At 42.2% G+C, this 24,835-nt stretch overlaps 1 protein-coding gene across 1 annotated transcript in view; it reads left to right on the top strand.

The window, feature by feature from the left end:
* The first annotated feature begins 3,350 nt into the window (after positions 1–3,350).
* Positions 3,351–24,835, top strand: part of Ism1 (isthmin 1) — a 74,686-nt gene continuing 53,201 nt past the window's right edge. The window contains exon 1 of the mRNA XM_090351984.1: positions 3,351–3,680. Coding sequence (XP_090208110.1) covers positions 3,543–3,680 — 138 coding nt within the window. The 5' untranslated portion in view covers positions 3,351–3,542. The remainder of the gene's footprint in view (positions 3,681–24,835) is intronic.

The raw sequence follows: 24,835 nt of genomic DNA, 5'->3' as shown, positions 1-24,835 counted from the left end.
AGATTAAAAAAAAAAAAAACTTTTGTTGTCTACTGGTACAACTTTATAAATGTTCTTGAAACTTTTTCGTTTAAGCTCAGAAATTTGTCACTGTGCTTCCACAAAAAAAAAAATTATAAACCACTGTTCCCTAATCTGTCAAAAGCAGAGCGCTGCTTTGTTTGGCAGTTTCATGGACCTTAGTTACCAATCCTACTGGTGAGTGCTTTGGAGAACAGAAGCTCACCTGGGGTTTGGATGACCCAGCAGGAAGAGACTTTAATAGGACTAGTTCATACATTTGTTCAACAAAGACATGTGCCCCCAAAATTCAATTTACATTTTTACAATGCTTTACAAAGACTTTGATCTCCAAATCTCCACTTACTTACAATTTTACAAGAATATATATTCATGGCAAGGGTTTCTTTCCAGAGGGTTTTTTTAAAGTCATTTTTCCTTAGGACCCTCCCCCCCAAAAGTAATTTTCAGATGTAAATTCACATGTGGGGGATTGTCGGTGAAAAAAAATGGTAGTGGCCAGCAGCCTGTGGATCCTAATTTAGACCAGCCTGCCTCTCACAATAGGAAAGTCGGTTATGCCCGAATATCTGGGTCATAATCTGGCACAATTGGAGGAAAGGGGTTACAGCAGTACTTAAACTACCCTCAGCTCCAGAACTCTCATTTGTCATCTTCATATATCTGTATATATACATACAGTATATACATAATGTATATATCTATATATACAGGTAGATTAGATTAGTTAGATGATAAATAGATTAGTTAGAAAGATAAATAGATGTTACATCTCTGTGCTTCTAACCCTCCTTTAAGTGATTCTAATTAGAAAGCACACAGGAGGTCCTTGGAGGATTTGAAGCTGTTGGAATCACCTCTTTGATCTTCCATCTGAACCATGGACAGTTCATTGTTTCCATTCCTCTCCTCAAAGCTCCAGTTGACAATTATTGTCATTTTAGAGCTAAGTGATCTCAGTAAGATGCCTGATAGACCACAAAAAAAAAAAAAAAGCAAGCCAGTACTCCCTCCAAATAACCCCTCCCCACACACACACAACCACTAGTCAGGGAAAAACAGCACATTCTATAAATAGCTGCTGATTTATTAATAAAATGCCTGGCCTGGTTAGAATTTTAGGATGCTCCGGGAATCTTTAGAAAGACAGCTAGTCCCTTCCTTTTACGGGATACAGATGAACACCACCGGCATTCTGTCCCGTAACCACTGCTATTTCAATTCCGCAGGAACTTCCTCGATAGCTGAAGAATTCTGAATTTGGGTAGGCTTGGGCGGAGGTTCCTGCATAAAGAAGTGAGCTCGCGATGCTGCTGAATCTGGACTCTTACACCAGCTTGAAGACGCGGAGAAGGCCAGCAGAAAGGGAGCCACACGGGGGGTGGGTGGGGGAGCCGCTGAGAAAGTTGAGTTTATTTTGTGTACTATTCAGCACACTCCGGAGGAACACTCGTGTGGGTAGCACACGGAGGCTGGGGGGGGGGGTGATCCAGGGTGCGAAATGGGCTTGGAAACGTGTGGAACGGGTGTGTGTGTGTGTGTGTGTGTGTGTGTGTGTGTGTGTACTTGTGGGAAGGCTTCGCCAGAGACTGGTCTCCTCCAGAAGGAAGAGCCGGGCGGGCGGGGAGTAGGGAGGGAGGGAGGGAGGGAGGGAGGGGAGTGGGGTGGGAGGCGGAGGAAAGGCCATATAAAAAGGCTGTAGCTTCCCTGAGAGCCCGCCACTCCGAGCCACTACGGGGTGAAGGCGAGAGCCAGCAGAATCAATCCAACCAGGCAAGGAAGGAAACCGGCTCCCGTGGGTCGTCTCCTGGCCCTTCCCTCGCACTCCCCAGCTGGACTCACCCCGCGCCCCGAAGCCTCTGCAGCCAGGATCCTGCGCGCTCTCTGCGGCTCTCCACCCGGAGCTCTTCCCCAGCCCGCGGGTCCCCTGGCTAAGGCATGTGCCCCGCGCGGGAGCCCGAGGCTGCAGCGCGGTCATGAGGCGGTGGCCCAGGAGCAGTGGCGGTGTTAAGGCGGCCCCCAAATCTCCTCCGGGCGCCGCGCCTCCAGGATGAGCCCCCAAACTCAAGATTGCCAAAGCTGAGAGGGGCCACCCAGTGCCCTTTCCCTACGTCCTAAACACCACCGACGCCGCCGGCCGGGCACTGCGGCGCTGCACCTTCCCGAGCCCAGGACACCTGCGAGCCACCCGAGAAGACGCACGCGCGCCTCCCCGCCCGGCTGGACAGGGCGCCGCGCGGGGGGGGCCATCCACGGAAGCCTAGGATCCCGACTCCAAGTGTCCCGCAGCGAGTGTTGGAGAGCCTTTGGGAAGAGCGCTTTGTCACTCCCTCCCACGGTGGCAGACAGACAGACAGACAGACACCTGATTTTGTGCGATCCCTGTGCTTTTAAAAAAAAAAAAATCCATCATTCCAACTCCAGCATCATTTTCCCAATAAAGATTTCTAAACGTCTGGGCAACACCCCCACCTCCCCACTTTCAGCCCAGCTCACTCTCACCCCCGATCCTCCGCACCGAGGCTCTGCCCTTGCCTGTGCCACAGCTTCCCGGGCATCGCGCGTACTAGGCACCAACCGATCCGGCCGGCGGACGCAGGAGACGGCGTGGGGGGGGGGGCACCACCATCCAGACCGTGAGCATCTCCGCGCCCCGCGAGCCCTCGTCCGGAGTCAGCTGCACTCCGGGGAACTCTGCGTGTAGGGCGGCGTGGCCAGCGGCCCCGGGGAGCGGGGAAGAGCCGAGCGAAGTCGGTGGCTCCCAGGGTGAGTGGCTCTGAGAGGCCCCGAGGGCGGGGGAGCCAAGCGTGGAGGTAACTCCGGGTTGCCGCTGAAGCCCCCCCACCCCTCCTCCTCCTCCTCCTCCTCCTTCTCCTTCTCCTCCTCCTCCCCTTCCTCCTCCTCTTCCTCCCCGCGCTCCTCTGGCGGCCGCTCCCGCTCCAGCTGCGGCGCCGCGGTCACATCTGGGGCGCCCATGTGCGTTCGGGGGCTCGGCTGTGCCAGCCCCGTCGCCGCCGCCGCCGCCGCCGCCGCCCCCATCCCCGCAGCCCCCTGCTTGCAGGGTGGCCCCTGGGCCGGCTTGGGTCCCGGGCAATCCCGGGTCCCCATCTCTGCTGCCGCCACCGCCGGGCAGCGCCGGGGTTTGCTCCGCAGCCGGCTTGGACGTTCCCGGCCCCGCGGTGGCTCCACTGTGGTGCGGCGGCGGCGGCGGTGGCGGAGACGGCGGCGAGGGCGCCTGCGGCTCCTGCGGCTCCCGCGGCTCCTGCGGCTCCTGCGGCTCCAGCGGTTCCTGCTCCCCAGTCCCGGCGCTCTCCGACGCGCCCAGCGCCAACCTTGCGGACCCGGAGAGCGGGGATCCCAGAGGGGCCGAGGTGGGAGCTGCGCTGCCGGGTTCCAGGGCTCCCACTCCTCCTCCTCCGCCCGCGCCACCACCACCACCACCATCACCACCACCACCACCGCCACCACCGCCACCGCCGCCACCCGCCGTGCCGGGTCCTAAAGCCGTGCGTCTCAAGAGGATGGTGCGTCTGGCGGCCGAGCTGCTGCTGCTGCTGGGGCTGCTGCTGCTCACGCTACACATCACGGTCCTGCGCGGTTCCGGAGCTGCCCAGGGGTCCCACGCGGCCGCCGGCAACGCCAGCCGCTCCCCGCTGCAGGTGAGTGCGCCGCGCGGCGGGATGGGGCGTGCGCCGCCGCGGGACGCCGGGTGGCGGGGAGGGGGAATGCTGAGCCCGCGCCCTAGGGGTGCCAGGGGAGGAGGCGGGTCTTCTGCCACCCCCCACGATTTTGCCTAAGCAGTTTTGTTGGCTTTGGGGGTGCTGTCAGTCTTTGGTTGCTTCTAGAGGCCGAATGATGGGACTCAAGGCAAGGCTGGATGTAGGTGGGTGAGGGCATGTCAGGAGACATCCCCCCCCCCCATCAACTGTTTTCGACAGAAGGAACTTCCTGGGCCAGTTGCTCACCTGGCCTTCCATCCCCCCCCCCCCCCCCGCCTCATGCACAGCCCTAAATAGGACCCAGGCACCTGTCACCTGTCCTGCAGTGCTTTTAAAGTCGTAGGAGAGATTTCTTCCCAACGACCTGTTTGTTCCCTTAATTCTGAGAATTTCGGCCTTAAGGCAGAAGAAGAGTCACGATTTGGGGAGAAGGAAGGGGTCAGGTGTGAGGTTAGATGCCAGGCAAGGTGAGTCTGGGTGTCTGAAAGTGGCCCAAGGTAGGGGATTTCCTGTCACTTCCTTCAGAAAAGCATTTCTAGAGGGCGTGACTGCTGTCAACTTGGAAAGCCCTAATCTAAGGGAAGCATTTTCTCTTCCATCTCCTCAGACATGTGCATGTCACCAGCCTACTGCTGTAGGAATAAGTCTTAATATCAGCAAGATTTCTGGAAGTTGTATTTTTTCTTCTACCTTCCTTTCTTTCTCTTTCTTCCTTCCTTCCTTCCTTCCTTCCTTCCTTCCTTCCTTCCTTTTTACATATGATCTGTCTTTCCTCCTGGAGTCCTGAAAAAAACTATAAAAATGATGTTCTATGGAAAAATAAATTTGGCAGACTTCTTTATGAGGTGTTTGCTATCATTAGAATAACCTGAGGTTGGCCTTTTCTGCCCCAATAGTAAGTTAATGAGTGTAGCAGCTGGTGAAAGCAGATTGAACTCTCCAAAGGGGCTGTGGCTGAAGAGCTGCCCCTAAGAGGGAGGAAGAAATGGGGGATTTAGAAAGAGGAACACTTCGAGGAGTTATATTGGGTCCCAAGTAGCTGCTAATCCACCAGTTCAGTTCCTCTGCCCATTCGAAGCACTTCTTTATACAAGCAGAATGATGAGTTTAACAGGTTCGTTCAGCTTTACTCCTCCCCCCACTAATTTCTTATAAAAGTTTTATGTTCTTCCTGATCCAAGTTATTTCTTTGGCTCTCTGATTTTCTAAAGACATGGCAGTTCAAATGGGCAGAAGATGTTCTGCCAGGCAAGAGTTTTGCAAAAGACATTCGTCAGATTGCTGTTGGCAGGCACCAGAATGTGGATGCATTAGTAGCAGGTGGATTTGAAGACAAACCTGTGAACACTGTATTCTTTCTGTGTACCGGATGCTGCAAAGGCAACTCTTAAATCCCATTGACATGTGGTGGATCTGTGTTATCTGAGCTGTTAGAATCCTTGTTAGTGATTAGAAAGTTAATCCACAATCACATTCTAGTTTTGTTGTTATTTCTGCAGTTTAAAATCTAAAACATGACACTGCCTGAGTCAGAAATACACAGGGGAAAGTTGACTCAAATTTTATTATGCCCGTGTGGTTTAAAAAGTGACACACCCTAATTTCAGGTTTGGTGGTTTGGACCTATCAAAACACCCAATAAAGCGGAACTAAGAAAGACAATAATAATAGCTAGGGCTTATAAAGTACCTTTTATGTGCCAAACACCAGGGTTTTTTTTTTTAGCACTTTGCATATATTAACTTCTTAAAACTTCAGAAAATTCTCATGAAGTAAGTGCATTTCAAATAAAGAAACTAAGCTTCAGAACTAGAAGCTCCTTAATTTGCTTTTTGTTATTTTTGTTATGTGTTTGTTTGCTGTTGGTTATGGAGCTTCAACGCCCCATGAAGCCTGGGCCCTATCTCTGAACTTTTTCCTTCAAGACTAGTGCTCTATGACTTTGAGCCATAGCATCACCTCTGGTTTTCTGGTGGTCAGTTGGAGATAAGGGTCTCACAGACTTTCTTGCCTGGGCTGACTTCCTGCTGTGATCTCAAATCTCAGCTTCCAGAGTAGCTAGGATTACAGGTATAAGCCACCAGAGCCAGGCCTTCCTTTTGCTATTTGATAGTGTAAAAATAACAAGAGGGAAAAAAGCTTTTCAACAGGCTACATTTTCAAATATGAATTTGCAGTCTTCCTGTGTCTTTTAGGAATACATATATGTTGATGAAAATCATCTAACAAGGTTTTAAGGTAGTTTCAGCATTCTGGGGACACACTTTGACTCTATAAAAGACTGAACCTAGTACTGTAGGCGCTGTTCTGGGGTGGCTGTAAGCTTCTTTGAGCAGTTATCTCCACTAAGTAACAGGCAATACAAATAATGATGTTAATCTTTATACTATCTTCACTACCATGAAATATCTAATAAGAAACTGTACAATGGTCTACCATAGCTACATAAGAAATGTGTGAGAAGATGAATTTTTATTTTTAAGGGGAGTCTTATCTCCTCTTTGAAATAACTGGTTACCATAGTTCAAGTACTCTGGTTACTTTATGTCTTTAATTAAATAACACTAACAAAACAAAATTAATATAATAAAAGCAGTGTAGAAGACAGAACATCTGAAATTATAGATTCAGTATGCAATAACTATTGCAATCATAATGATGATATCTTTTATGTAAAATAGAAGTACCTTTTTATTTCCAAAACTATGGTTTGAACCCAGAGCCACCTAATGTATTTGTGTGGCTTTCTTGCTCACAGCTCATGCTCTACCACTTAAATGGTACTTCCATCCGAGCTTTTGGCAAATTAATTGTAGAATTTCAAAGACTTTTCTGTCATGGAAAAATTCAAATCATGATTCCCCAAGATCTCAGCCTCCTGAGTAGCTAGGATTGTAGCTGCTGTGAACTGGACATACAAGTGAGTGCCTTTCTAAAATCCTCAGTCAGGATTAGAATTGTGACTTTTAGTACTCAACCAGTCTTCAGTGAATCTGGAGACTGTGAGTTTTATAAAACACCAAATTGATGATTTCTACAAGAACACTAAAACAAACCAAACTCTGAAATATAATGAAGTTCCTTGATGAACACTCTCTTTTATCTGTCTGTCACCTTCTGTGAAACAGCTTAGCTTTTCTTATTCACTGTTCATCAACAGAAGCAAAGGCAACATTTATTTGTACAGATGAGGCTCTTTACTATGACCTTAAAAGAGGGATGTTATTTATGTATAATAGTCCCCCATTATCCTCATGTGATAAATGCTGGACCTCCAATAGATGCCCGAGACTGTGAATAGCACCACGCACTATATATGTTAGGCTTTTTGCCCTCCATGTTTATGATGAACTTTGATTTTATATTAGATACAGTAAAAGCTCAAAGTAATGACTTATAATAGACTAGAGGAATATAACCATGTGCTGTAATAAAATGTCAATGCTCAGAGCAGTATGAGATTTAAAACTTTGGATCTATTGATTTTTGGAAGTTTTGGATTTAATATTGTCAAGCCACAGTTAACCACAGATTGGGGAGGACTATTGAAGCCATTTTACAGAAAAAGAAATTTAATTGGGTGAGACTTAAGTAACTTGCTTTAGCCTGGCTATATAGCTGTGGTAAGGTGAGACTGAAAGACAGGGGCCCAAGCAGGCCGTCCTGAGAATTCAAATTCTTATTTCCATCTATCAATGAGATCTCTTCAGCTTTGATTTACATCAACACTCATTTATGTTTTTATTTAATGACTTGCCTACCGATTTTCCACTTAAGCAGTTTGCTCCTGTCACTAAAATTTCTTACAAATGATGGATAATTGATCTACTTAGCTACTGCATACCAAACGGTTCCATAATTTAACCACCATTTTATCTGCTGAAGAGTTTGCATGTCAGGAATAGCTTCAGGCTCTGCAGGGTGGTTGTTCTGTTCATCTGCCCCAAATTAATCATGCAGCTACAGATGGCTCTCTGTATGTTTGATGTGGGTGAGGTGTCCCATGATAACGTCACTCAAAACAGATAGCCTCTCCTTCTCAAAGAGAGCAGCCCGCACAGTTTTTCATCATGGCCTTAGTGGTAAGAGAATAAGAGCAGAAGTTGCCAGAGCTCTTCAACGCCCTTTGCATCATCATTTAAGTCGTGTTTTGTTTGTTTTTTATCCAAGTGGGCCATGGGGTCAACTCTGATCCTCTGGCACAGAAACTAGCTGCTGCCTCTTGATTGGAGGAACAGCATGGTCATTTGCAAAGGGTCATAGGAAGGAATTGTGAGCAACTCTGTGAAATTCCTACCATTTGTGTAAAAATCTCATACACCTTGCATTTTGTCCAATCTTGAACTTGTCTTCTAACCTTGTTTATGCTGCTTTAACCACACAGCACTTTCTGTCTTAAATCAAATCAAGTCAAACCCTTTCCTATATAACTCTGACTAAAGATTATAAAAAATATTTAAATATATCCCATTCTAGGTGGGAGAATGATGGAAGGAATGATACTGATCAAGATGCATTGTCATGTTGAATCAAAACCTCATTGTATAGTTCCTTGTAGATTATATAGATATATAATATATGTCCTATTCTACATATTCTATATAGAATATATATCCTATATTCTAATATATGTTATATACTATCTACTTATATATATCCTCTATATATTTCATCTTAGATAATCAATATATATAATATATATTGTATATCCAATTCTGACAGTTATATTTGCAGAATATTTTTATTTCATATTCTATATTGCATTTTATTTTTAATTATGTATCTTATGCTAAATATACATACATGTTATATAATATGTATTCTTTTCTGGTAGTTTTATACTTTCAGAACTACACTCTACATTCAAGTTATTTCAGAGTTTAATATAAAGTGAAACCTTGTTTTTGTCAAAGTAAATAGCCACATCACAGTTATGTTTGCCAATTACTCCTTTTAACTTTGATACATATGAAATCCCACTTGTATCATATGCTGATGTTTTCACGTATACATGAGTCTTCCTCAGCCTTCATGTATCTATTTATGTATGCATATCACCTTGTTTCAGGTCATGTAGTGTATTTTACTGGGGAAAATACCATTTCTAATGTTCTTAGAGATTCTGATACAATGTGCTCTTTTAAATGGAACTTTGGAATTGTTTTGCTTAAAATCATTAGGATGTTCAGGAGAGTTATTTTGGAAATTTTTGTCTAAGTTGGGGAAAACTGAGAATTTTAAAATTCTCCTAGTCAGGATATGATGTAAATATAGTTTTTCAGTGAAGGTTTTTAGTTCCACTTTTTCCATAGGTTACTTTCTAGATTTGATTGCTATTGTGAATAAAGTTTTAGCATCTCTTACAATCTCCAGTTTGCTAGTTCTGCAATCTACACTTATCAATATATGCATACAGATTAGGAACTGCGTTCACAAGAGAAGCATGGAAGTGTATTGTTCAAAGAAACAGTTCATCTTGCGTCTATATAAATCTTCATTGCTTTTAGTTGTAATTATATGTGTTATATATATATATATATATGGCTTAATTTACCATCTTGTGTGACATACCTGTCAGAAGGCAAGATTGCATGATGTGCTAAATCAATTTACAGTTGAATGGTGAGTGTTCCTCTTAGGAACAAGCACTGGTCACTGGCTTGATAATGTACCCTTATTTTCTTTCCATGTCTTGCCTTCTTTCTCCTTCCTCTCACATTCCAGGAATTCCTGGGGTCTTCCCTGGAACATGTCTCAGTTCTGTTCTTGGTGAACCCAAGTTAAATGTGAGTCGTGATCATGTAGGAAGACTGGGAATGTAACGCACAGAGCTTCTGGAAGACACCTGCCGCTCCCTGTGGCATTGACACCAACCAAGACTTATGGCTTCAGAAAGTGGTGCACTGTGGGCAGCAGCAGAATTTGTTACCCTGAAATTCCTATGGCTATTGGGAAGAAGGCTTTTCCAAAATTTCAGGGATGGGAAAGTTTAAATTTAGAGATAATCTGTCATTTCTCTCCTCCTCAAAAACTGATCTTGTGATCAGCTACTATCTTAAATGGGTTGATGAGGAAAGAAAGAAAGAAAGAAAGAAAGAAAGAAAGAAAGAAAGAAAGAAAGAAAGAGGAACTTTCAGAGTGTGTGTGAGGTTGTTATCTAATGCCTAAGAAAGGCAGAGGCCAACGTGCTTTGATAAATAGCTTAGCATCACCTCCCCAGGCACAGCCCAGCATGTGTCCATGAAAAGTTATTTCTGTAAACTGAGTAGATGTAAAAACAGTAGGTTAACTACCCCTTCTTCCTGTTGACCTTGACCCGTGCCCATTTTAATGCAGGAAGTCACCAGGCAGGGAGAGCTCAGTGTGACTGCTGTACATCCAAAGATCAGCACTCCTGTTTTGTCATAGAAGAGATAGTGATGCCGGGCCTTTGGAATGAAAAGAGTTCTATCTTCATATTTGGGTTTCTGAACTGTCAGACCTGCAATTTGGAGCATCCCAGCCTCCCAGTTATTCAATAACAGTGACCTGGAAAGACAAGGTGGATTTGGAATGCAATAGGCCTAGAGCATTTCCTGGCCTAAGTTTCCACATATCTATTTTCAGAAATAACAAATGATGGCTAGAATCTAGATGAAGGATACAGGGAAGGTGGAAATGATGTCATATCCCCCTCCCAGGTGTTAATTTACTCCCATATTATCCAGATAGAATATCTATGCCAACAACAACCACATGCACACGCACGCACACGCACACACACACACACACACACACACACACACACACATACACACACCATACTTTGCCTCACAGGCACCTCACAGAGATAGAGATGAGGAGAGGAAGAGGAAAATAGCAATCACTGGCAACTATTTTTACATATTTAAATTAAGCTATATGAATTAGAGACACTTGTGAAACTGACACGGTAACGAATCTACCATACCTGAAAGTTTTCTTATACCTTTTTGTAATCTCCAGGGAACTACTGATGTCATGTCACTATTAGTTTTTCATTTTCTAGACTTTTATATAAGTGGAAGGCAGGGTGTAGCATGATAAGGCCGCCTTGCTCCACACAAACATTCTGAGATTATACTTTTTTGTGTGTGCCAGGACCAGAGCTTGAACTCAAGTCTGGGCTCTGTTCCTTAGCTTTTTTGTTCAAAAGTAGCACTTTTCCACCTGAGCCACAGCTCCATTTCTGATAGTTACTTGAAGATAACAGTCTCATGAACTTTCCTGCTTAGCTAACTTCAACCCTCAGAGCTCAACCTCTTGGAAGTTTAGATTTACAGGTGTGAGCCAATAGAAACTGGCTTCCTTATACTTTTTTGTCTGTTTGGTGGAAATGAGAATTGAACCCAGATCCTGAAGCATGCTTGACAGGAATTCTATCACTTGAACCACACATCCTCAGCCCTTTATCATTATCATCATCATCATCATCATCATCATCATCATCATCACTATCACCATCATTATTATCTTTAAGAAGTTGTTTAGAGAGCTTTCATTCCAACATGTCAGTTTATTAATGAAATACATTTGGATCGATGTCACTCCTTTTATTATTTTGTAGTTAAAATGTGATCTTAAAACTTTGCCTAGATTAGCCTCAAACTCAAGAAGCTCCAGCCCCAGTTTCCTAAGTAGCTGGGATTACAGATTTGTACCACCAAAACTAGTTTATTATTATTATTATTATTATTATTATTATTATTATTATTATTATATGTGGGCCATGGGGCTTGAACTCTGGACTTGGGCACTGTCCTTGAGCTCTTAAGCTCAAGACTACTACCCTACTCCTGGGCCTGGGCATTGTCCCTGAGGTCTTCAGCTCAAGGCTACTTCCCTACTCACCCCCCAGCTACAGCCCCATTTCCCATTTTCTAGTGATTAATTGGAGATAAGAGTCTCACATTCTTTAGTGCCCAGGCTGGCTTTGAACCTTGATCCTCAGATCTTAGCCTCCTGAGTAGCTAGGATTACAGGTGTGAGCCGCCGTGCACCAACTGAGACCTGGCTTATTTTCCTGTGAAGAGAAAATCTGTTGTTTAAACTAACATAAAAAATTGCTAATTAGGACTGGGAGCATGACCTAGGGGCAGAGTGCTTGCCTAGCATGCATCAATCCCTGGGTTCAATTCCTTGGTACCACATACACAGAAAAAGCCAGAAGTGGTGCTATGGCTCAAGTGGTAGAGCGCCAACCAGCCTCGAGAAAAAAGCCCAAGGACAGTGCTTGCAAAAAAAAAAATCTGCCAATTAGAATTCCGTAATATTGCTCAGTCTTCGGTATGTCAATCCATTGCATTGGTGCACTGAAAAACTTTGTTGTTTCCCATTTGGGAACTACTAAAATGAAGATGCTATGAACATTTTGGCTTAAGTCTTTGTGTGAACATATGTTTTCATTTCCTTGGGATGAATGTTTAGGAGCAGAATGATCATATGGCAGTTGCATGTTCCATTTATTAAGAAAATGTGGTGACATTTTTAATTCACTTACATAAAATAGTTATGATCTACAACAACTAAGGGTACCCTTGGAAAAAGTATTGAATTTGTAGGTTAAATTTTCAGGATGGTATTTTCCTATAAATAGAGTATTCATATGTAGTCTACAGTATATTATGAAAAACACTGAAGGGAGGAGAGTGAGACTAACTTCTTGGAAGGAATTCTTTCTTTTTGGAAAGGCCTAATAACCAAAAAAAAAATCCCCTAGGGATGATAATGACAGTGATGGTGGTAGTTATGGTAGAGGGGAGATGAATAGGGAATGAAAATTGGGTGTTGAATAAGCAAATGGGTTAGAAAAAAATGTCAATTGCTTCCTCTGTGCTGCTGCCACTGCCTAATGTCCTTTCACAACCATGTCCCTCCTTCCCTGCCAGCAAAACAGGAAAACCAGAGGTAGATTTTTCCACCTCCCACCAGGGGACCTCAATTACATTGTGACTTAGAAGTCTGGTTTAAGCCTCAGATGAATTAAAAGTCAGGTTTACTGCTAAGAACCTTGGAATTCCTGGGCATAGAAAGAGCAAGCAATTAAAGAGTGGTAATCACATAAGGTGTTCCTAATTCTCAGTCCAGGAAAAAGGACTGAGAACACTATAGCACAAGCCGACCTTCTAGCCAGCCTGGACATTGGAAGAATATCCATCCTTAGTGAAACAGAGGATTGTCGTGATGTGGGCAAGCATTGTGCCTCCCTCATGGCCTGTCTGCTGCTGCCCAAATGTTCACCAGGTACAGTTGGACACCAGATGAGAAGCCTGGCATGACTTTTCAGCTTTGTACCCAGAATGCAACTGCGATGGGTAGCATTAACCTCTCTTGGGAACTTGTTAGAAAATCAATCTTCACCCTCAACCCTGGTATACCCAAAGCTACCAAACCAGAATCTTCATTTTATCAGAGTTCCAGGGTCACTCACACTTTGACAAGAACTAATCTAGATGTGTGCTTTTCTTGTCTCAGAAAATGCTTAATATGTGTCCTGTGTTATTCAACTACTGCTGAATGAAGTCAGGGACCTGTACTAGTCATCATGTTCTCACACCTCTTGGGTCATTGGATCACCTGGAGTTTAGTAGATCTGGGTGAAATATAGTTCCAGAGCAAAGAATAAGACTGGACTTGATCTACATAGTTTCCATTCTCATGATAAGTTTTTAAAAATGTATGCAAAGGCACATGTTGGCCCAGATCATAGCACGCTTTTAACCCTTTGGCTTAGATCTCACTCGGATTTTATCCTTAACATTTTACCATCCAAAACAAGTCATGAAATCCAACAGACCAAAGAGTGGCCATGGGCTTGGAAATGATTCTGATTCCTATTTGGCTTTTTACTTACCTATGTTCCCCAGGCAAATGTTTGTGTCTCTGGACCCCACTCAGCGAAATGGATGATATTTTGCTATACCACTGAGAAATAATCAGACTTTCTGTGGCACACAATAATCTTGTAACTTACAGATATTTTTTTTTGTAGAATTGTGTGACCTTGGGTAGATCCTTTCGACACTCTATATTTTACTTGCCTCATCTAGGAGAGATTTCTATTACTTTTTGAACTCTGGATTGAAGTTCACAGTGGTGGAAGTGATGAGGGTGATGGTGATGGTAGTGGTGATGGTGGTAGTGAGGATAGAAAAGCTAACACAACACTCATACTGTGATAGGCACTGATGTCTGGACTTACATTTCTTCTCATTTTTTTCCCAGTGAGGACTGTTTATATTTTTCAAGTAAAGAAACTGAGGCAGAAGAATGTCAGGAAATCAAGATTTAGCCTTCCATTCTTCTGAGCCTTCCATGTGGAGGGAAAGATGACAGAACTAATGGAATTCAGTTCCATGTCTACTGAGAAGGCACGCATTTTTGCCTAATGTCAGTCAGGTGTCTCCACAAAGGCAATTCTTGGCTTCCTTTCTCCTGTAGGAGAAAGAAAAAGAGAAACAAGGGAGGAGATATGGATAGCAGCTGGATTCCTGGTTAGGTAGGATCTCATTTCTCTCCCTATCCACCATGCCTAATAAAGCAAAATCCCTAGCAGCACCACTTCTAATGAACCCAATTCCCTATGAGACCTAGGCCATGAAATTTTAACCTGGTTCTGGGCCTGGAGTTAGAACAAGAGAAAGGGTGAGGCCCAAAGAAGCCCGTTGGTAAGAAATTAGAGCCTGAATAGGTTTCTGTATGACATTGCGAGCATTAGATTTGACCTCATTGAATGTTGTAAGTCTAGACATATACATCCACCTTTCTATTATCTATCTGAATAGTTGCTCTGCCATAGTTTAAAAATTGTGTGCTACTTGGTGGAAGTGAAACTGTGCCCACAAAGATGTTTTTCATCACCGATGGGTTTGAACAGTTGAAGCCTGCAAGCACTTTCCGTTGGTGAAAGAGCATCTTTCCCTACCTTCCTAGAGACTGAAGTACCACAAGGTCTTTAAGTTAAATATTTTCCTTTTCAATTATTGTTGATGGCCAGAAGGATTTCTTCCTTGTGACTCATTAGCTTTTCTTTTTCCTCATTGTGTCACAAAGTTCATCTTCTCATAATCTTTGTAGAGATTAGTCACCAGGATTTTAAAATGTCCCTGTTGGAGAGGAATTCCATGTTTGTGATTGTAGTTATGGCGTTGCCTTGCTAATACACAATCGGCTTGGGGCCCATCCTGATTTCCAATCCTTTTCTCTTACACATTCCATGTCCTGATTTCCTTGTATCTCTGAAGAAGTTTATCCTTTGCTTTGCTTTATTCTAACTAGACAACAGAACCTTTTGGATGCCAGGATACTTTAGGTGTGAAAAAACTCTGGGGATTTTAAATGTGTGTTAATAAGAATCTTGATCAATCTAATGGATTGACATAAACACTTTGGGAAACTGCTTTTCCATAGTAACTATTCAAGTGGAATCATTATGTACACACTACTTGCTCAGCAATTTCATCCTGTTTATGTAACTCAATAGAAATGTGTTCATTTATGCACTCAAGGACTTGGATAGAGACTGGTTATAGAAGCATTATGGAAAATATCCTAACCAAAAACAATCTCAGTACAGTACTCCCAATAAGAGTAGAATGGCTAAAATGACAAAAAGAACACATGATAGAAATAAAAAATAATGGCTATGCATAAGAGGTACAGTTTCATAAATGTAATGTGAAAGAATGATATATAATATGAATGTAAAGCACAATGTGAAACATGAGTGAAAGGGCCAGTCTCAAAATGAGGTCAGACAAATTTATGTTATTGAAAGAAAGGATATTTGTTAGCTTTGTCAAGTGAATGACTAAAATGGGACAAAGAAAGGTGTCTAGTGGTGTTGTTTGTGTTGTGTCTCTTGATCTGGGAATTGGTTGTGCCAGTATCTTCAATGTGGGAAATCTCATTGAGATGTATGTTCACATTTACGTATAAATCTCACACTGGATTAAAAATGCAGTAAAGAACACAAGGAAAGTAATGCAGAGGAGATCACTGGGCTAGAGAAAAGGTGACCCACAGCTAGTAGTCCACTCTGTAAAATGGTCTCCAAATTTTAATGAGTATAGACTAGACTTGGTGTTATGGTGGTGCGCCAGTGCCATTGTTAGGACATCAAAGACCAACTGCTGGCGGCGATACAGCCCATATGAAAAGAGTGACCAGCAAATTTACTGCTTGACTTCATTCCCTTTAAATGGAACTGGCCCCACGATCCTTTTTCAAAGCTCAATTGTAGACATATATCTTCTTTACAGGACATCACATACAATAAAGAGAAGCAATAGTTTAAGATTACAAAAAAAGGATACCTTTGAGGGCACTGTGAGAAGAATATTCCAGTTAATAAATATCACTGACATTATATCTGCCCAAGCCCTCTGATGCCAAGCCATTGACTTGGGAGACTTCTTCAAGATATGATAGCTGTTGGGGACGAACTGAGTTATTTATTTATGCCCCAATCCTTTTCTTAGACTCTGGGTCCTGGAAGAGCCATCTGCCTCATACTAAAAGCCACCTTATTGAAATCTGACAAAATGGCCAAATTTATATCTCATACCCTCCTCCCATTAACCAATTTGAAACTGCCCTACAGTAGAGTAAACATTTGTTAAGATTTGAGACCAGTCTAAATTCCTTTGTCAGCTATCTGCTTATACCAATTGCACTCCATATAATCCTATGGTAGAAATTTCATAGAGTTATCATTTCCAGACCATAGAACAGGGTAGGCTTTATGCCTACCAGAAAAGGAAGAGTGTTATTAATTTTCCATGGGGGAGAGAAGTAAAATTACTTATAACATAAAGGATGTACTTGGCTTAACATGACATATGAACCAGATGGTAGAGAAAGAATCAAAATTATTACATTCAAAACTACCAGTCGGCTCAAAACCAAAAAATCCAGAATGTTCTTTTGGATCCATAATCACTTATTACAACATTTAATAAGCTCATAGGGATCAAAACGTTTTAGAGAATGATCCAGTCATCTACTTCTGTTTAATCCATTACTCCTGTGAAAGTCCAGCTCTCCACATTTTATTGGAGAAAAGGCTGACTACTGAAGAGATTTTTGCCTTTCTGCTTCCCTCCCTGGTCCCTGCAGAAAGATACACAAGCTGTGTGGAAAGAATGAACATCTCCCTACTGAGATTTTGAGGGAGGCAGTACACCTATGAAATAAATTTGGACAGTAAGTGTCAACTGGAAAAATCTTCAAGTGTTTGGAGGGCTGTAGGATCGCCTGGAGAAAGACAACAAATTGAGCAGCAGGTGGAAATAATGAGCCAGGCTCTGGGTAAAGTACCTGCAGGAGACAGCTTTTCTGTTCCAAATTCTTCCCTCGGCCTAACTGCCCGGAAGCTCGCTGGCCTGTGGTTCCAAAGCTCCACAGTGTTTTGGGTTTTGTTATTTTTCACTGCTTATTCTCCAATGCCAGAGCCTCTGCTAATGTCTAGGATGACCCCGAAATGAACATCAATTTCCTTGCCTTAAATTTGCTCATAAATGGAGAGATGGGAAGAAAACAAGGGAAGTGGGTTGGACCAGACCCTGCTAACTCAATAATAAAGTGAGATGGCCCTAAATAATGAAAGGATTGAGGGCAGTGGAGCCAAGAACAGCAGAACCCCCACCTCCCAAATGTGAACCAAGAGGAAAAGAAAGAGATGGGGGGGGTCACAACTTTGAAGGGTAACCCTCTAATTATAAGGCTGCATTTTTCTCTGTGTCTGTAAGTGGTTGCTTCAAGATTGCTCAAACCATTAACTGCGTTTACTTTACTTTGCGAGCTCCTGTATGTGTCTGTTGTTCCTTTGGGTTGGTGTTTTTTGTGCTACTTAAGATGTGGTGTAAAGAGAAATACAGTGGAAACCTGCCAGGAAGATGGAGCCTGCTGGGATGGGAAGGAAGGAGCTGTAGGCTACACAGACTTTCTTTAAAAGGAAAATTCAGTACCCACAAAACCCCAAACATTCAGCCTGGAGTGACATCAAGAGGCCTTCTACAGGCTCCATGTTAAGAGCTGCGGAAATAATTGACGTTGTTATTTCACCTTAAAGTGAAGCTCCTAAGAGGCCTGTGATGGACGTGGCCCTGAATGCTCTAAGTCTTGGTCCTAACAACCCAAGTGGCATGCCTTTTATATCATCATTTATGGGCACACTACAGGTGAGCCTCTGCATATGGTGGCAGGTTTTGTCACGTTTTTGTCTCACTGGATTGAGCCAGAACTTCAAAGTTCTAGCCACCAGCACAATCGTGAGGTACTGTTTTCTTTGTAATATATTTTTTATTGTAATTAATAGAAGTGTTACACTATATTCGCCAGATAGAAGGTGCATGATTTCACAAACATTGATACCCTTTCTCATGTTTTGGTCCCCATTTCCCTCCCCCATCATCTCCCCTCATCTTGTTTTCCCCCCTTCCCTATCCTATTTCAAATAAACAAATACACATATATACAATATATCAGATAACAAGGTAAGATACTGTAACAATATGAGATAACCAAGGGACATCAAAAAAGATGAGACATAAGCTAGTACATTAAGAACAGCACTCATTATATGGCTTTTGTTTCTATATCCTAGAGGTCCTTTCATTTAGGTGAGGCACTGTTTTCTGAAGGCAGGTTGCAGACACAGATTCTTGAATTTTGTTGTTGATAAAACATCTGCAAGTTGGCTAGATGCTATTGGCTCACATTTGTTATCCTAGCTACTCCAAAGGCTAAGATCCAGATCATAGTTCGAGTCCAGCCAAGGCAAAAAGAAAAGCAGAATGAACAGCAGAAATAGCCTGGAGGCATGCCTCAAAGGGTAGAGCACCAGCCTAGCAGGCAAGCCAAATAAGCACAGGCCCTAAGCTCAAACACAGGTACTTCCAGAAAAGAAAAAAAAGAAAAGAAAGTTCCATGTTGGCATTTCATTGATGAAATATCAAAACCCTGGACCAGGAGTTTGGTAATGGTAGAGTGCTTGCCTAGCATGCACAAAGACTCGTGTTCGATTCCTCATTACCACATACATAGAAAAAAAAGCTGGAAGTAGTGCTGAGGCCCAAGTGGCAGAGCTCTAGCCTTGAGAAAAGTCCAAGGACAGTGCTCAAGCCCTGAGTTCAAGCCCCACAACTGGCAAAAATAATCAAAACCTGGAGAAATGAAAGGATTTGCCAAAGACCATGGCACTCATTGAGCCTATAGAGCCAGAACCATGATCCAGCTTGACAGACTCTTAGTCAAGTTGTCTTACACAAAGCCACATTTCTGAAAATCTTAAAGTATTCATGGTTTTGCTTAACTGAAGAGAATGGAAGAAAGCATCTCTCTAAAATTCTCAGATTGTATAACATGACAGTTATACAATGTTATAGGAACTGAAAAGTAACTAAATACACATGGACTGTGTCTCTTCTTTGTCAGACAACCAGCTAGGTAAATGATAAATTGTTCACCTAAGTATAGATCATAGCCTTAGCATTTCAAAATTTTACTCACTTGACCAAAACTTAGCGCCTAAAAGTCATTATGATCAGGCATTGTTCTAGATACCAGAAATTTTTTCCTATACAATTTATTATTTCTTATTTCTTTAGGATAATGTATTGAGGGGTTACAGTTACATTCATCAGGTAGTAGGTGTATTACTTTTCACATATTGATATCCTTTCTCATGTTTTTGTCCCCATTTCCCTCCCCCCACCTCTCCCAATCATCTTGTTTCCCCCTTTCCCTTTCCTGTTTCAAATAAGCAAAAAACATATATACAACATACGAGGTAACAAAATCAGATACAGTAACAATATGAGATTAACCAAAGGGCAATAAAAGAGAAGAGAAATAACATAGTACATTAAGAACAACAATCACACAAGATAAAGCTCTTGTTTCCATATCCTAGAGACCCTTTCATTTAGCCTCATCCTATATGACCTATATGTATATAGATTTTAAGCTATTGTAATAGACATCAGAGATTTAAGGGAGAACAAGCTCCTATTTTAGAAGAGATTGGAAATACTAAAAATTCATCTTGATAGTCATTGTTATTATGATGGGTGCTTACTGGGACATGCAAAGGGCACAAAGAAAGGAATAACTCAATGAAGTGCTTACTGGAAAAGTACTGTTAGAGACCTGAGCTTAGGAAGAAGAGCCAGCTCAGCAAACAACCAGAAGGGCATGTGAGGAGCATGAATTCATGAGCACTAAAGCCTTAAGGGCAAAGGGTTTGGCACTTTCCTAAGAGACAAAAAAAAAAGACACAGGAGAGTGTGCTGATGACTGAATTTCAGAAATAAGAAGAAATGAGGCATCACAAATGATTTTCAGTTTTAGCAGAGGGAGTACCTGTCATTAGACTTGCATTGAACTTTAGAATAAACATGATTTATGGAACATCCTAATGAAGATAAAGACAGGGAGCTATGACTCATGGACCATGTACCAAGCTGGACAAGCAAGAGTTGTGGTATCACAGGATGTATTGGAGGAAAATGCCTTAAGAGGGGACCTCTGCTGAATGCTGCTATGGGACCAGGATGAGAACAGAAAGGGGCACTTTCAACTTAGCAATATATTGTCATTAGCCTTGATGAGAAGAGCATCAGAAATATTAACGTAACAGGAGCCAATGTGGGTAAATTAATATAAAGTGAGAAAGTGGAACTTGAATATATAAGTAAACCTTGTGGAACTCCTACTATGATAGGGAGACATGTGAATGAATATACGGTCCTGGGAGAATTTATTTTTTGGTCGTCAAAGAGATATTGTCAACACACACTTGTAATCACAGCCCTTGGGAAACTGGGCAAGAGAATTCTGAATTTGAGTACAGTTTGGACTATCAAAAACAAAGAAAATCATCAGCAATACCGGGATGTCTTGGCTACAGAGGAGAAAACGCCTATAGGAAGAGAAAAACTACTGGCACAACACTGACAGAGGATGGCTGAGGTGGGAATTCATGTGGGGCAAAACCCCACAACAATCCAATTGTAAAAACTGGCCTTTGATAGAAGGAAGAGAGCTAGTTCCATTTGACAATTGGTCAGAGGATAAAGATGAGCTATGCAGACTGGAGCTATAGGTATGTGGTGGAGAAAGGAAAGCTGCCATCCAATGGCCCCTGCCACATCAAGAAGTAAGAAGTGAGCTCAAGGGACAGGAGCAGGAGCTATGAAGAGAGAGGATATGGAATACCCATCATCATCCCCAAATGACAGGAAGTAAGGCAGTAAGAAAAGAATAGCTATTTTGGAGTAGTGTCAAGATCTCACTCATTAAAGGTTTAAGAATATGAACCAAAAAGGAAGCAAACTTGTCAAGTTAGGTCATTTTTGTCTATCACTCATCATCTTGGCTAGTTACTAACAATTCCAAATTACTGAACTCACTCAAATGGAGGAGGGATCAGAGGTGGTGGGAAGTACCATGGAATAGATGTTAGAAAGGACATATGCAGAAGCACTGATAGGCGGTAAGTAGTAGGCAGAGTTTCTCTGATCTATGAAGTATGTGAAGGAAATAGGAATTTTCGCTTCTGGTCATTGGAAGGACTTTCATCTGCCACTGCAGCTGCAACATGCGAGCTATTGATTCACCAGCAGGTCAAAGAGATAAGCCCATTAAAAGGAAACACAGACAGATGGCCTTACACTGTACTTTGCTATTCTCATTCACACAAGACAGACCACGCAGAGAGAAAAATGGGTCTTGATCTTGGAGCAAGTGCAGAGATGGAATTAAAAGTCTACAAAAATAGAAGACGTGATTCAGAATAGCTCCACTCTGACTCATTTGCTTGTGGGTAGGTGGGGAAACTCGTTCAGTGAGCCCAGTTCTTAAGAGAGGAACACCTATGGCTCGTGCCTGTGCTACTATTTATCCAGGAGGCTGGGATTTGGAGGAACACTCTTCAAGAACAGCTTGACAGAAAAGTCACCAGCAAAAAGTACAACTGGAGAATGTAGAACTCCATCTTAATAAGCTTGAGGCCTGAACTCAAACCCCAGTAGCATATATGTGCGCACATGTGTGTACACACACACACACATGCACACTGAAGATAAAAGTACTGTGGTTACTTGTTTTTATACCACATGTCCTAAACCTATGAGTTATGTGGTAACTATTTATTTCTTTATTTATTTTTGCTCAGCAAGAAGACCAGTGAGAAGAATTTAATTGTAAGGAGCCACATAAAATATAAAAGCATAGTAGAGACATTTAGCATGGAGTCTTATTTCCCCATTTCATAAGCAGGCTATTAGCTTGAACTTCATAACACACCCATAAATGAAAACCTGTTACGATGACTGAAAAATTCCTTGGCCAAATTTCCTGCTGACAATTATTTTATGTCAAAACATTTTATGGGATGACCTCTTCTCTATTTAGAGGAGATTCCTCATTTCCCATTCCTCTAGAAATAGATTACCAATACAAAATCACACATGAGAAATGTGAATGAAAACGAATGTGTGTTTCTTAAGCATCAGGTTCAAAAGCTGCTACTTTGAAAACAAAAAAGCTGCTTCTTTGGCACTTGACTGTGCATTCATTTCCTGTCAGCCTTCTGCTAGAATGTTCCCCTGAGTTCCTTGATATGGAAAGTAAAATCATATTTCTTTAATCAAAACTGGGAGACAGTGAAAGGGATGGAGAGATTTCTTTATAGAAAAGTTCCTATAAATCAACAGGACTCTGATGGCCCATACCTGTCATTCTAGCTACTTATGAGCTCAGATCTTAAGACTGTGGTTTAAAACCAGCCCAGGCAGATAAATCTGGGAGAATTATCTCCAATTAACGAACCCAAAGTCAGAAATAGGGATGTGGCTCAAGTAGTAGAATGTTAGCCTTGAGTCAAAAAGCTAAGGGAGAGCACAAGGCCCCAAGTTCTAGTCTCAGTACACACACACACACACACACACACACACACACACACACACACACACACACCTTTCCTAAAATCAATAAAGCCTAGAAGAAATAGCAGACACAATATTAGGCCCATGATTCTGGGATTTGAATTTCAAAGAGCATTTGTTTCCTGCTATCCCTCTGTCAGCTAAATATATTCTTCCCTGTACTAGCTATCTACTGCTGTATAACAAATTTCCCCTTAATTACAAAGCTTCAAATAAACCCACGCTTATTATCTTGGAATTTCCATTGATCAGGAAGTCAGACAAAGCCTAGCTGGGTGCTTGTCTCACAGGTTACAACGAAGCTATCCAGCATGGCCTAATTGCACTTATTTTGCACTATAAGACTCGGTTTCTCAGAGGCTGTAGCAGCTTATAAGATTGCAGTTTTGCTGTTTTTGTTTTGGGGTTTTTTTTGGCTTTGTTTGAGTAAACAAATAATGCGTAAAGATAAAAAAGAGAATGTGAGTAGAACAAAATTCACAGATTCTGTAACCAAGTCTCAGAGACACTTTCTCACTTTCATCATATTCTATTAGCTAAAAGGGAGTCTCTTGTTTGGCCGCACAGTCAATGGAAAGTCTCTGCATGCTAGTGGACAGAATCACTGAAGACCACTTTAAAAGCTTCCCACCAAATTCCAATGCACAGCTGCAAATATGTGCCCTTTCCCCATTGCCTAAATAAAGACAATTGCCTTGCTCTCTCTGATGTGATTATCTCCTCGGTTCTTGCTTTTTCCAGATTCCCTCACTTCTAGCTTCTCTGTTCCCATCACCATTCTAAATGTGATATCACTATGCTTCCAAAAGGAAAGGAAGAGTGGATATCACCATATTCATTTCATATATAAGAAAAACTAACATCCAGAAAGTATGCCTACTTTCCTTACATTTGTACATGATCAGACTCCGATTACATTTCTAAGCTCCAATATCTTATCCAATCCCTGGCCCCCCAGCACCCAGCCTATTAAAAAAGTAACTAACCTTGGGTTTTTCCATTCATAACTATTTTTCTTATTTCTATTAAACTTGATTCCTGAGATATCAATTCAGTCACTCAACAGCCCTTCTGTTGACATCAAAATCCTTTTAATTTCATTTCTTCCCATCACTTCAAGGAAAATAAAGAAGTTAGAACAAAGATTTATTTTAAAGCAAAAGGAGCTTTAGAGTCAAGATGAGGCTCTGGATCTGCAATTTCATGTTCCTCCATGAATTAAGCCTTCTAAATTTCCCAGAAGTGCAACACCAGGGAAACACTGTGTTTTTCAATGTCAGTACTCTTCTTTCTGTCTCCCCCCAACCCCACTAATCCATGACCTGTGCTGATTCTGTCATGTAATTCATAGCCTCTATCAGGTCAAAGGAGCTCTAGTGACTCAGAATGCCTCATCTGGATGCTGTCACCAGAACCACAGGCATATTTCTGTCAGTGAAGTGAGGATGTGTCTGTCCGTCCATCTGTCTGTCTGTACATCTGTCTCTAGCCACCTGTGTCTCTGTGTATTTAAGATTTACATCGAAGGATAATTATTCCCCAAAACCTATTGTCTAGACCTCTGGAGGTAATATTTTGAGTTGAAATGACTTTCAGCTCAGTTGTGTTTGCACCTGGGATCTGTAAGAAGTATTGGAAACTTCATAAAGGAGATGAAACTTGACCAAAGATAGGAAATGACTTACAGCCCCACAGGTTCAGATGTATTGACACAAGGTAGTGATGTAGGAAATTATGGTTTTTTCAAAGAGAAGTCAGACTTTGGTTTCTCTTTTATCTCAGTATGATGTGTGTGTGTGTGTGTGTGTGTGTGTGTGTGTGTGTGTGTGTGTGTGTCCTTGAATGAAATCCTCTAACCACAGCAAAATGTGACATTCATGCAACGGGAACGCCTGGAATCCTTTCTTTTGTGCTTCTGACACACTGGAAAGTCAGATTTCCTATCTGATTTGCTCATGCATCAGTATTGTGGTTTCAATCTGCTTTGTTAATCTGATTTTCCAAGTTCCAGGTGGGCAACATGAGCAATGGCAGTAGGCAAAGAATGCGAAATAAATTTACAAAAGCCTGAATATGACTTTAGAGACTGAGACCATGGCTGCCCTTTGTCTTATCAGTATATTTATTGAT

This window comes from Megascapheus bottae, chromosome 18 (genome assembly GCF_031878675.1).
Source record: "Megascapheus bottae isolate mThoBot1 chromosome 18, mThoBot2.hap1, whole genome shotgun sequence".
Taxonomy (NCBI): domain Eukaryota; kingdom Metazoa; phylum Chordata; class Mammalia; order Rodentia; family Geomyidae; genus Megascapheus; species Megascapheus bottae.
This window is presented reverse-complemented; position numbering and strand designations above follow the sequence as displayed.